Source organism: Gorilla gorilla, chromosome 1 (genome assembly GCF_029281585.2).
Source record: "Gorilla gorilla gorilla isolate KB3781 chromosome 1, NHGRI_mGorGor1-v2.1_pri, whole genome shotgun sequence".
In the NCBI taxonomy this organism is placed as follows: Eukaryota; Metazoa; Chordata; class Mammalia; order Primates; family Hominidae; genus Gorilla; species Gorilla gorilla.
In genome coordinates this window covers 219,776,359-219,789,441 of record NC_073224.2, presented here as the reverse complement: position 1 = coordinate 219,789,441, position 13,083 = coordinate 219,776,359, and the positions used below count along the sequence as shown (strand labels likewise).

Below are 13,083 nucleotides of genomic sequence, written 5' to 3'. Positions count from 1 at the left end.
TTGGCGGGAAAGGAGGAGGACACTTTCTCCTCCTGATTTCTCTTGGGGGTGACTTTAGATCTGGTCACTACGAAACAACAACATTAACCATGCCGTTAACATTTAAAGTTAACACCCTGTGCCAGGTGCCTGCTGTGCTAAGAATTTAATCTACACTAATCTTCTTTAATACAAACATGAACACCTTCTTATTCTCTTCTTTTTAAAAAATTTTCAGTCCAGTGCAGTGGCTCACGACTGTAATCCCAACACGTTGGGAGGCCAAGGCAGGAGGATCACTTGAGCCCAGGAGTTTGAGGCCAGCCTAGGCAGCATAGTGAGGCCCCATCTCTACAAAAAATACAAAAATTACCCAGGTGTTCGGGTGCCTGGCTACTCAGGAGGCTGGGGCAGGAGGATCACTTGAGCCATGGAGGTCGAGGCTGCCGTGAGCCACGATCACGCTGCTGCATTCCAGCCTGGGCAACACAGCAAGACCCTGTCTCAACAACAACAACAACAAAAAATTCTTATTTTTTGTAGAGATGAGGTCTATGTTGCCCAGGCTGGTCTCTTCTTACTTTCATTTATACTTTACACGCAGAGAATGTTTCCTCCTGTAAGGTACATGGTTAGTCAGTGATATAAGTGGAATTTTTTTTTTTTTAAAACTAGACTTATTTTATTTTATTTTATTTTATTTTTTGAGACAGAGTGTCACTCTGTTGCCCAGGCTGGAGTGCAGTGTCGCGATCTGGGCTCACTGAAACCTCTGCCTCCCAGGTCCAAGTGATTCTCCTGCCTCAGCCTCCTGAATAGTTGGGATTACAGGCACCCACCACGATGCCTGGCTAATTTTTGTATTTTTAGTAGAGACGAGGTTTTGCCATGTTGGGCAGGCTGGTCTTGAACTCCTGACCTCAGGTGATCTGCCTGCCTTAGCCACCCTAAGTGTTGGGATTACAGGCATGAGCCACCATGCCTGGCCTAGACTTTATCTTCATATGGCAGTTTTAGGTTCACAGCAAAATTGAGAAGGTATGGAGATTTCCCTACCCTGTTCCCCCACACAGGCACAGCTGCCCCCATGGGTATCCCCACCTGGAGTGGTGCATAGAACTGGAATTTGAACCCAGCGCCCACAGTCCTTCATTCCTATGACACCACCTCACATGAGTCACCACATCTCAGAACTGCTCAGTCAGCTGAGGCACAGATGGTGCCACAGGCCCAGAGTGTGGGTGACTGCAGGTGCCTCAGCCCCCTGGCTGGAAACAGCTAGCCACACACAAATGGCAGATTGGGAGTCCTCAAAGGAAAAAGTTGTCCCTCTTCAGTCTCTTTCCTTAGAAGCAGAGCCTGAGACAAGGATTCTTGTGCAAAAGCTTTACTGAGGGAGTACTTTCTGGAGAAACCTGTGAGGGAACCAGGAAAACTGGATAGGCCAAGGGGTCAGACCAAGCAGAGAGGTGGTTCCAGGAGAGGGCTGGCCTCAGCCCAATCCCAGGAACAATTTGAGAGTGTCGTTCAACCCAGACAATCCTGCACAGACATGGGTGAGCTGGCAATTGTACCCTCCATGGTGTCACTCTCCTGGCCATGAGTGACAGGTGGCCTCTTGGTGGGAGAGGTGGGGCAGGGGGAAGGCAGCTCCCAGTAGACCAGGGCAGTATTTAGGGAAAGGAGGCAGATTGGAGCAGTTGGCTGCCAACACCTGGCCTCACTCAAGGAGAGGGGCCTTGGGCCTGGAAGATATCTGGGTGAGGTACCCACACCATCTGCTGCAACCTCTGTGTATCCATTATGGGCTCACACCATTCACAGGCATGAATTGATCACCTAGTATGTGGGAAAACAGGGGAAACAGAGATGGCACAGACATGGTCTCCATCCTTCGGGGGCTCCAGTCTAGTTGGGGGAGATCAGAGAAGTTCCATTTGCCACTCTAGGCCAAGCTAGGTAAGCGGCAGAGCCATGAAGCATTGTGGGAGCTTGGAGGAGGGAGTGAGCCCTTGCAGTCAGGGAGAAGAAGTCAGCCTGGGGAGACTTCCAGAAAGTAGCCCTTTGACCCTGGGGAGGTGGGGATCAGTCGTGATGAAAGTAATAGCCATTCAGTAGCCCCTTATAATTCACCCTGAGCCAATGCCTGGAGGCAGGAGAAAGTACTCAAGGCTCTGGTGCCTGGAGCCACAAGACCTGGCGGCTTTGTCTAGGCTTCACCCAAGAAGGATTTATGGAGCTCCTTCTTGGTTCTGGTGTTGCTTTGGGCACCAGGGATGCAACTGAGTTTAAGACAGGCATGGCCTCCACCTGCAGGGACTTCAGAGCTTGCCTGGGGAGAGGGTCACATGGCCAGACTGTGCGGGGTCCCCAACGCCTATGAGAGGCTTTATCTTAGGACAGTGGAGGGCCTTGAGGTTTTAAAAGATAGAGCCACATGGACAGAAAGATCAATATTGCCCTTTATAGTGGCTGCTGCGGTTGTAGCTCCGAGACTATATTGGAGGGGGTGAGGAAGGACAAGGGGGCCAGCAGGTGGGGGACAGTGGCAGACCCCTCCCCCACCCCGATGCTTTGGTCCAAACACCACCTCTGAGGGCTCCCTTGCTTGGGCTTCTCCCAAGATTCCCATCCACCCTCAGAGGACACAGCTGCTGCCTCAACTGGGAGGATTCGGAAAGCTTCAGAAGGTCAGAAGGCATTGGTAGAGGGTTCTGGGGGAGGCTGGGACTACCTCCCCCCGGAGTGTTTGAAAAGCCAGGCTGGTTCAGGTTAGATACTGAGGTGGGGATGCCAGAGCTCCATGCTGAGGAACAGGGTAGAGGGTGTGGGCTTCTAGCACCCAGGGGTCTGCCCCCGGCAGTGGGGCCGCCAGTAGAAACGCAGTCGCTTCTGGTAGGTGTCCAGGTTGCGCTTCAGGCAGAAGGCCACCTCCTTGTCACAGGCACATAGCTGCTGCTCACACCAGCTTCCCTTGTCAGCTGTGGGCAGAGGAGGGGGAGCTCTGTGTTTGTTCTTTTCCGAGACAGAGGCAGGTATGAGTCTAGCAGCCTCTGAAGTCAGTGCAGTTCCTACTCAGTCGTAGAGGTACCGGTCCCGGCAACCTCGATTCTAGCTGCATGACTTGGCCACGTACCGTGACTTCCCCGTGTGCCATTGCACCTTCAGTTATTTATTCACCCATTCATTAAACAATTATTGAGCACCTACCGTGTCATGGCAGGAGAGGACTGAACGATAGGGACATGAGAGAGGGGCAGGTATTAGAGCACCACAGGGAGGAAAACAACAACTATGCAAAGTTAACATGAGGAACCATGCAGGGCTAGGAGGTCAGAAAACAGGGTGGAAGAGCCTTTTGAGCTGAGATCGGAAGGGTCTGCTCTTCCTGGAGGAAGCTGGGGTTCGGGAGTGGGGGATGGCAACAGTCTATGCAAAGACTCCGGGGCAGGAGGGATCACGATTTCATTATCCATGAAGCGGGGATAACGGCAAGAGTTGCCTAGGGGGCTGTCATGAGAGTTAAAGTAACAAGACAAGGCACTTAGCCTATAGTAAGTGCTCAATAAATGTTGGATATTATTGTTACTATTATTATGAAGCCCTCAATTAACAGCAGCTGCTGTGATGAGCCCTTTAGGTTCCCAGCCCTGAGGATCTGCTACATTTCTATGCTTGTGATGCTGGAAAGGACGCAGGGGCCAGGTGCCCTGGGTTCCAGCCCAGGCTCTGTCAGTTGGAGGCAGACACTTCCCCACTCTAGTTTTGGTTTCCTGGTCTGTACAATGGAGATAATCAGGGTTTTGCCGATCCTCGACAGGCTGCCACGAGCATCAGTGATGATGAAAGTAACAGCCAATCAGTAGCTCTGTGTAATTTATTATGGCAGGCATCCTGTGAGGCCCATTCTGTCTGTCTCATTTTAGTTCTTGCAATAACTTAATGGGGTAGATTACAGATGAGGATACTGAGGTTCAGAGAGGTTAAGCAATGTGGTCACCAAGCTGGTCAGTCGTGGGCCTGAATTCCAGGTGCTAAAGGGGCCAAACCTCCCATGGGTCCTCTCCATACCCCCATACCCATTCTTGCCTCTTCACAGCCCAACTGCAGCCAGTGGACCCATGCAAAAAAAACCAGAGAGGTCAAGTAGCTGTGCTGTGAAGGCAGTGGGGGCCAGATCTCCCTTCCTGGGGTCTCCAGCTCCTGCCCTGAGGTCTGCGTACTCACAGCAGTGGATGTCCCCCTGGGAAAAGTTGTATCTGTAATAGTCCTTGTAGATGCCACACCCCTGGGTCTTCAGGTGGTCATAGCAGCAGTCATGGGTCTGGCAGCACCTGGAGCAGACAGGGTGCACAGCTGCATGGGTCCCCGGCCTACTGGGGTCCCTGGCTGCTCCCCCTACTGGAGAAGAACCCGTGTCCCCACCTGGGAAGAGTCAAGGCCTGCAGGGCTGCAGTCTTCCTCAGGATCATGATGACTAACATTTTTTGAGCGATTCTATGCACCAGACACTTGCTTTATCTATGCATTCTCTCTTACTCCTTAAAACTACCATGGGATGGAGGTACTCATATTATCCGCTCTTCAGAGATGAAGAAACTGAGACTCGGGGAGGTCAAGACACTTGCCCAAGGTCACACAGCCTGTAAGTGGCAGATCATGGCAGTGTCCCCAGGCCTGGCTGGCTCTCACCGCTCCTCTAGCTGACTCCCAGGGTTGTTATGAAGATCAAATGAGATAACGGAAAAAAAGAGGTGGCGAGGGGGGCTTTCAAAACCAATGTCCATTGCAGTGGGGAGTGAATGTGGGCATTGTCACTAGAGTAGAGGATGGGAGTGCAAGGGGGCGTCTGGCCTTCAGGGACCCTGGGGAACCTTCTGGAAGGCAAGCTCCAGGAGGGCTGGGACCGTATTGGCACTCAGTGGTATTTAGCACATAGTAGATGCTCAACAAAATGGATTCAACTCAACTAAATGAACAGGTGGGTGGAGAGAAAAGAAGAGTACCGTAGTCGGGGACAGGATAGGATTGCCAGCCCTGAGAAAGGAGTTACCAGTCCGTGGCATCTTTGGGTTGGCCTCTGCCACCTAGTCCGCAGTGACAGCCGTAGGGCCAGTAGAAGAGGATGGGCATTTTCCCAGTCACTTGCTTGACCATCTTGTTCAGGTTCAGGATCCCGCCCTGGATTGGAATCACACCTGCCAAGCAGCCCAGCAACCAGGAGAGAAGAGGAGATGAATTTCAGGGCAGCACCAGTGGGCACAGGACGGCACCTCTGCTCTGCCCAGAACAAATGAGTGACTTCAAATGATGATAATAATAAAACGACATCTACTACTGCTATTAAAAATATAGCGACAGGCCAGGCACAGTGGCTCACGTCTGTAATCCCAGCACTTTGGGAGACAAAGTCTCGCTCTGTTGCCCAGGCTGGAATGCAGTGGCATGATCTCGGGTTTGAGAGGCCAAGGTGGGCAGATTGCTTGAACACAGGAGTTTGAGACTAGCTTGGGAAACATGGTAACACCCTGTATTTACAAAACATCAAAAATTAACTGGGTGTGGTGGTGAACACCTGTCGTCCCAGCTACTTGGGAGGCTGAGGTGGGAGGTGGAGGCTGCAGTGAGCCGAGATCTTGCCACTGCACTCCAGCCTGGGCAACAGAGTGAGACTTTGTCTCAAGGAAAAAAAGTGACAATTACTGAGTGCTTACTATAGGTCTTCTTTTGGATTGATTTCTCGACTCCATCTGGCTAGAAAATTACTGTTATATTAAATAAATAAACTTTTTATTTTGGAATAATTCCAGATGTACAAAAAAGTTGCAGAGATAGAAAGCTCCTGTATACCCCTCAGCCAATTTCCTCAAATGTTATCATCTTACTTGTGATTCATTTGTTAAAACCAACACTGGTACAATGAATATTATTTTTAAACCCTATTTTACAGATGAGCAGTTTGAGGCTCAGTAACTTGCTCGGAGTCTTAGTGGCTGGTAAATGGAGCCAGAATTCATCACTTAAAACAGTCTGGTTTCATTCTCTGTCTCTGGGTGTTGATTTCCCACTCCATAATAGGAAGAATGGTCCCAAGTCACCCTTCTTACCTCCAGCCCCTAGAAAAATCTGAGTCTGTAATAAAGAGAGTGTGTGGGTCTTCTGGGAGGCAGCATGATTTAGAAATCAGTGCTTTTCATGGATAATTTCATTTCACTCATAATAACTGCTGATTAGAATTGATAGTAAGGGGAATTTATTTTACCGGAAGAGAGGAATGCATTATGTTGAGTTAGGAGAAATAAAATATATTAAGTCCATGAATTCAAGTGGGAGGTTGGGAGAAACAGATGGCAGAAGGGAATGGAGCTGTGCCTGTGTGCAACTCCTAGAGATAATTAGAGAATGCAGGGAGCACACGTCCCGATGGAGCCCAGAGTCTCAGGGAGACTGGGCTGGGCAGCCCCTCTTCAAGTGAGTCTACTAATGGAACCCACACCCAACCTCAGGCAAATGAAGTCAATAGTACACAGTGGGTGAGCCACACATTGGGGCCCGTTGGGCTGGGAAGGGTGGTTGGGAGAAACTCATGCAGTGGACAAAGAGTGAGACCACACACGGGTGGCCTTGGGTTGCAACTCAAAGTGACTGGGCCATCGTGTCCCCAGTATGTCCCCTCAATGTGTGGGAGTCCATGTTGCCACGCCTGTTTGACATGGTGCCTCTAGCTGTTAAGACATGTACAAGAGAAGACTTGCTAAGCTTTGGCTGCACTGGTGAAGGATCCCGGGCCCTCTGGAATCATACACAATCCATCAGAGATTCCTGGATTCCATGATATGGAACCCAACTGCAAACGGAGAGTCCACCTTGCAGATCAACCAGAGCCCCGCATTCAGAATCTTGCCTTTCTTAGGGTACCCAGGTCCTCTTTTTTTTGCCCTAAATATAGCCCTTTCAATCTGGGCTCAGAAATACATAAACTGAACTCACACCTGAATGATGCAGCTCTTTCTTGCCATGTGAGAAATACATTCAGCTTTAACTCAGAATGCTTTTGGGTGGTCTTACTTGCCATAATTTTAAGGTGAGGAGGACCCGGCCTGAGAAACGGAGCTGCCACTGTGGCTGGGGAGGTGTTGATGAACTGGCTTAGCTTGTCAGCCGTTCTTGCCTGGGTAACTTTTCCCACCCTTGGCTGCCACTGACAGGGGTGAAGCTCCTTCTCCCAAGGGATGGACACAGTGGGTGGGAGGAGGTGCCACTGCCATCTTTCATGCATGTGCCATGTGTGAAGCTATTATTTAAGTTTACTCAACACTTAGTATCTGTTTTCCCATTAGAGTCCCTCTAACAGCCCTGTGAAGGGGGTTGTACCCATTTTACAGATGAGGATACTGAAAGGTTTGGTGATTTGGCTAAAGTCATACTGCAAAGAGATGGCGGGGCCTGCATTTGACTGCAGGTTCATCTGTGTATTTGATCTCTACAGTGTCTTCCCTCTTTACATCTGAGAGATGAATTTTTGCAGCTCAATTGCAAATTTCCTAATGGTTTTTGCTGTAATCCTGGAGACATGTTCCTCTAGAGAATTTCGGAGTCCCAAGATAACATAAAACTACATTTTAAAATGCAAGTCCTTTGCAAAATCACAATTTTGAGATGGATTGAGGACAAAAAGGCCAATTTGCTAGCAACTGCACTTTATATTTGGTCTGCTTAAGATCAAATGGAAATTGCCCCCTCTTCACCGAAGATCAAGGGAACCCTCTTCCCAGGTTCAAGGAAGATCATGAACATGAAATGGCTCTAAAAATATGGAGTGCTATGCATTCGTACGGGTTGTTCCTATTCAGTGGGAGAGGCAGGGGTGAAGTGACCTGTGTCCAAAGCGTCATCATCATGGGCCCAGCAGACCCTGGCGCTGGCCTTCTAGTTTGAACTTTCACAGCAGTCCAGAGACGTGCAGCGCAGCTTGGCCAGCCAGAGCTCTCTGGCTGAAGCTACCATGCTAGGAGACTGACGGCCACTGAAGGCTCTTTGCAGAGGGGCAGAAGGATTGGGGAGTGGGGGCCAGGCTCCTGGGGATCAGAGCAGCAGCCCCCCAATCTGGGAAAGAGAGCACAGGGGTACACTGGCCTCCCTCCTTCCCTTCCCAGCCTGGGTCCCGTCCCCGACTCACCAGCCATCACCACCAGCCCACACAGCAGTGCAAGTTCCATGATCCCAGCACAGAGCAGTGGAGGCAGATACTGGCAGTCCCTTTCCATGCAGGCTGCCCCCTTATATCAGATGCGCCCCACCGAGCCCTGCCCAGCCCTCTCTCCCAGCCCCCACTCTCATGGAGGCAACACATGCTTCTTTCACTTCCACTTTTCTGGCACTGGGGAGTTTTGTTTTGTTTTGTTTTAAACATACGTTTTTTTTCTATTTATTTATTTATATTCATATATATGTATATTTTGAGATAGGGTCTCACTCTGTCGCTCAGGCTGGAGTGCAGTAGAATGATCATAGCTCACTGTAACCTCGACCTCCTGGGCTCAGGCAATCCTCCTGCCTCAGCTTTCCAAGAAGCTGAGACCACAGGCATGAGCCACTATGCCTGGCAATTTTTTTTAAGACAACACTATGTTGCCCAGGCTGCTCTCGAACTCCTGGCCTCAAACAATCATCTCGCCTCAACCTCCCAAAGTGCTGGGATTGCAGGTGTGAGCACCATGCCTTGGCTTCCCCGCCACGCCCTTTTTGATAAAAGAAACATACACTCAGTGTAGAAGATTTGGAAAACCTAAACGATAAACTTAAAATCACCTGCAAACCTATTAAGCACCATTGACATTTTGGTGTACGTCCCTCTGTGGTCCTGTTGCTGCCTGTCTCTCTTTCTGTCTCTCTCTCTCTCCATACTTTTCCCCAACCAAATTAGGAAAATGTTATATATGCAGAGCTTCGTAGCCTATTTTTTCATTTGCTGATATAACTTGCACATATTTCTATGTCATTAAATATTCCTCTCTAGTAACATTGTGAAAGGCAGGTTCCTGGCTGGGCACGGTGGCTCATGACGGTAATCCTAGCACTTTGGGAGCCCGAGGCGGGTGGATCACGAAGTCAGGAGTTTAAGACCAGCCTGGCCAAGATGGTGAAACCCCATCTCTACTAAAAATACAAAAATTAGCCGGGCGTGGTGGCAGGCGCCTCTAATCCCAGCTACTCGGCAGGCTGAGGCAGAGACTTGCTTGAACTCAGGAGGCGGAGGTTGCAGTGAGCTGAGATTGTGCCACTGCACTGCAGCCTGGGCGACAGAGCAAGACTCCGTCTCAAAAAGAAAAAGGCAGGTTCCTATTTCGTTATACTATTATATATATTATTATACTGCTATACCATTTATCTAATGAAGCCCCATTGATGGATATATGGGTGGCTTCTGATATTTTTTTTACTAATCTAGACTGTAGAGTGAAAGAAAGAAGGCCAAATTTCAGTCAGTTCATGTCCAGAATTGCTTCCATAGGATCTACTCCTAATGTAGACTTGCTGAATCAAAGCACACACACAATTTGAAGGCAGGCAATTGATATGTGTTGACAACTTACCCTACAGAAAGTCTGCCCCAGTTTACATGTGAGAATCCTAATGAGGCAAATGGGGTGGAGCCCGCCCAACTTGGGTGGAGGAGCTGACGGGAGGACACGCATGGCCATGACACAGAGAAGGTCAGCCACCAGGGCTCCACCGAGAACCTTGTTCCCACAGCTTTGATGCCTGTTAGATGGCTGTCTAAGGACAGAATGCCCAGGCTGACTTCTGTTGCCAGCAAATCAGCTCATCCAAAAGAATATGCCAGCAACAGCCACTGCTAGGAGCTTCCCTCTCTCTCTCTTCTCTTCCCTCCCTTTTAAATCTGTTTATTGCCTTTGTTCCTTGACTCAGTCAACCAACTGACCAGCTCATATGTGTGTCAACAATCTACATACAAAGTAATTCAACAGCAAGCAAAGCAGATGCCTCTGGCACATTTTTTGATGCACCCCCTCCCATGTAGGCTCAATAGTCTTGTGCACTTACCAGTGTGGTACCTTACCCTATAGACAATCCTCCAGACAGGGACTCTTGGTGGGCCACGTGGCTACCTGTCAGAACTCACGCCACCCTCCATCTGGTATGGAGGGATGGGAGCAAAAGTAGCCACAAGCCCTTTGTTGATTCCAGAAGACTTTTCCCTAAAGGGAGAGAAGGCACGATATTGATGCTACAAAGCGTCCTCAAAAGCCCCATCTTCAGAGTTACCTCAGACACATCCAGAAGCCCCAGGCACATCCAACATGCAAGGTTTGGGATCAGACAGGTCTGGTTCAAATCCTGGCTCCTTCTCTTACCAACTGTGTAACCCTAGGCAAATTACTTCACCTCCAGGAACCTTGGTTTCTTCATCTGCAAAATGGGGTCAACAGTCCCTCCCTTCCCTGATGGCTGTGAGATTTAGATACAACGTCCATAAAGCACATGGCACCAAGCCTCACTGATCTAGGGAATGCCATTACAGTAACCACAACATGGGAGGTTAAGAGGACTGGGGAGATGGGATTCAAACCCAGACTGACTGGGTTAACAGCCTGGCCTCCCTGACGTTCTGGCTGTTTAACTTGGAGCAAGCTGATTATTAACTCCATGTCTTCCTCTTGCTCCTGTGTAAGACAGGGGTGATGACAGTACCTACTTCATAGGGTTACAGTGAGGATGAAAAGATGATACTTGAGCAGGGTTTGGTCCACAGCTAGAGACCAATAAATGTCGGCTGCAGTGACTCCCATCATCCTCCTCCTCCTCATCATCATCACCCTCATCATCACTGCTTAAAATAAGTGGAGTAACTAACCTTTTCTCCTGCATTCTCTGATCTGCTGTTAATACTATCCATTGTTTTTTTCCCATCTCAGTGCATTTGGTCCTCTCTATAAATTTAATCTGGGTCTTTTAAATATTTTCTGTGCTTCTCCTTAACATGCTCATCTTTCTTTGTTTTTTCAAATTAAAAAAAAATTTTTTTTGAGATGGAGTCTTGCTCTGTTGCCCAGGTTAGAGTGCAGTGGTATGATCTCAGCTCGCTGCAACCTCCACCCCCGAGGTTCAAGCCATTCTTGTGCCTCAGCCTCCCGAGTAGCTGGGACTACAGGCATGTGCCCATGCCTAGCTAATTTTTGTATTTTTAGTAAAGACAAGGTTTTACTATGTTGGCCAGGCTGGTCTCGAACGCCTAACCTCAGGTGATCAACCCACCTTGGCCTCACAAAATTCTGGGATTGCAGACGTGAGCCACTGTCCCTGGCTTCTTTTATATCCTTAAACATAGAGAATCTATAGTAGTTCCCCTTTATCAGTTTCCTGGCAGTTTCTCTTTCCACAGTTTCAGTGACCTGTGGTATACAGGTCACTGAGGTTTTTTGTTTGTTTGTTTGTTTGAGATGGAGTCTCGCTCTGTTGCCAGGCTGGAGTGCAGTGGTACAGTCTTGGCTCACCACAACCTCTGCCTCCCGGGTTCAAGTGATTCCCCTGCCTCAGCCTCCTGAGTAGCTGGGACTACAGGCACGCACCACCACACCCAGATAATTTTTGTATTTTTAGTAGAGACAGGGTCTCATCATGTTGGTCAGGCTCGAACTCCTGACCTCGTGATCTGCCCACCTTGATCTCCCAAAGTGCTGTGATTACAGGCGTGAGCCACAGTGCCCAGCCATGACACTGGCTGTGACTCTCTCTTGAGAGAGAAAGAGAGACCACATTCACGTAACTTTTATTATAGTATATTGTCATAATTGTTCTATTTTATTATTAGTCATCGTTATTAATCTCTTACCATGCCTAATTTATAAATTAAACTTCACCATAGATTTGTATGGCTCATGTATGAAAAAATGTAGTCTATATAGGGTTGGGTCCTATCCGTGCTTTCAGACAGCCGCTGGGGGTCTTGGAATGTATCCCCTGAAGATAAAGGAGGACAACTGTAGTTATAACTTTCAATGTCCTCCAACTATTAATTCTATCGTTTGTGTCATTGCTGGGCATTTTTCTATTGTTTGATGGTTTCTTTAGTATAGATTTCCAGAAGTGAAATTTCTGGGTCAGAAGACATAAAGATTTTTGGAGGCTGGGTGTGGTGGCTCACACCTGTAATCCCGGCACTTTAGGAGGCTGAGGTGGGTGGATCTCTTGAGCCCAGGAGTTCAAGACCAGCCTGGGCAACATGGTGAAACCCCATCTCCACTAAAAATTTAAAAGTTAGCTGGGAGGTCGGACACGGTGGCTCATGCCTGTAATCCCAGAACTTTGGGAGGCCGAGGTGGGCGGATTGTTTGAGACCAGGAATTCGAGACCAGCCTGGCCAACATGGTGAAGCCCTGTTTCTATAAAAAATACAAAAATTAGCCAGGCATGGTCTTGTGTGCCTGTAATCCCAGCTACTCCAGAAGCTGAGGTGGGTGGATCACTTGAGCCCAGGAGGTCAAGGCTTTAGTGAGCCGAGATCGAGCCATTGCACTCCAGCCTAGGTGACAGAGTGAGACCCTATCTCAAAAAAAAAAAAAAAAAGAAAAGAAGAAGAAGAAGTAAAATTCACGGCACATGATGATGTGGGCTTGTAGTCTCAGCTACTCAGGAGGCTGAGGTGGAAGGATTGCTTGATCCCAGGAGTCTGAGGCTGTAGTGAGCCACGATCATGCCACTGCACTTCTTTCAGCCTGGGAGACAGAGCGATACCCTATCTCAAGAAAAAAAGGCATTATATAATTTGCATTTGAATAATTAACAATGAGGATGAATATATAAAGGTTTCCATGGCTTTTCTTTTCTCTGAAAGTCTGTGAATTTGAAACCCCCTTGCTTCTGCCCATTAGCAGGTCTTAGTATCTATTGGGCCTGGTTGTTTCTTGGGACATATCAGCAAGTCTGTGTGTTTTTACTTCCCTGGCAACAGTTGGAAAAACATTGATGATACTGTTAAGCCACAACCTGGCAAGCTCTCCAGGTGGAGGGTGGAAGGGAACAGGAAGGCTATCAGATGCTGAGAGGGGAAACTCTGTTAAAAATAGCTACTGCCAACTG

The 13,083-nt window shown here is 48.7% G+C and overlaps 1 protein-coding gene and 1 long non-coding RNA gene across 3 annotated transcripts; one reads left to right on the top strand and one right to left on the bottom strand.

The window, feature by feature from the left end:
• Positions 1–633: 633 nt before the first annotated feature.
• On the bottom strand, positions 634–8,237 carry PLA2G2D (phospholipase A2 group IID). Of its 2 annotated transcripts, XM_004024817.5 has the most exons (4): positions 8,159–8,237; positions 5,033–5,177; positions 4,207–4,313; positions 634–2,960 (listed from the first exon to the last, which is right to left on the bottom strand). In XM_004024817.5, the coding sequence occupies exons 1-4, from the start codon at positions 8,196–8,198 to the stop codon at positions 2,815–2,817; spliced, it is 438 nt and encodes a 145-aa protein (XP_004024866.2). In that variant the 5' UTR covers positions 8,199–8,237; the 3' UTR covers positions 634–2,814. The 2 variants fall into 2 exon arrangements, with proteins under 2 accessions (XP_004024866.2, XP_063562381.1); XM_063706311.1 differs by lacking the exon at positions 4,207–4,313 and having other exon boundaries at positions 8,159–8,236.
• Positions 1,906–5,213, top strand: LOC129533431 (uncharacterized). Its single transcript, XR_008679662.1, has 3 exons — positions 1,906–1,938; positions 2,604–2,669; positions 5,146–5,213. It is a non-coding gene; the product is annotated as an uncharacterized lncRNA (long non-coding RNA).
• Positions 8,238–13,083: the final 4,846 nt, after the last annotated feature.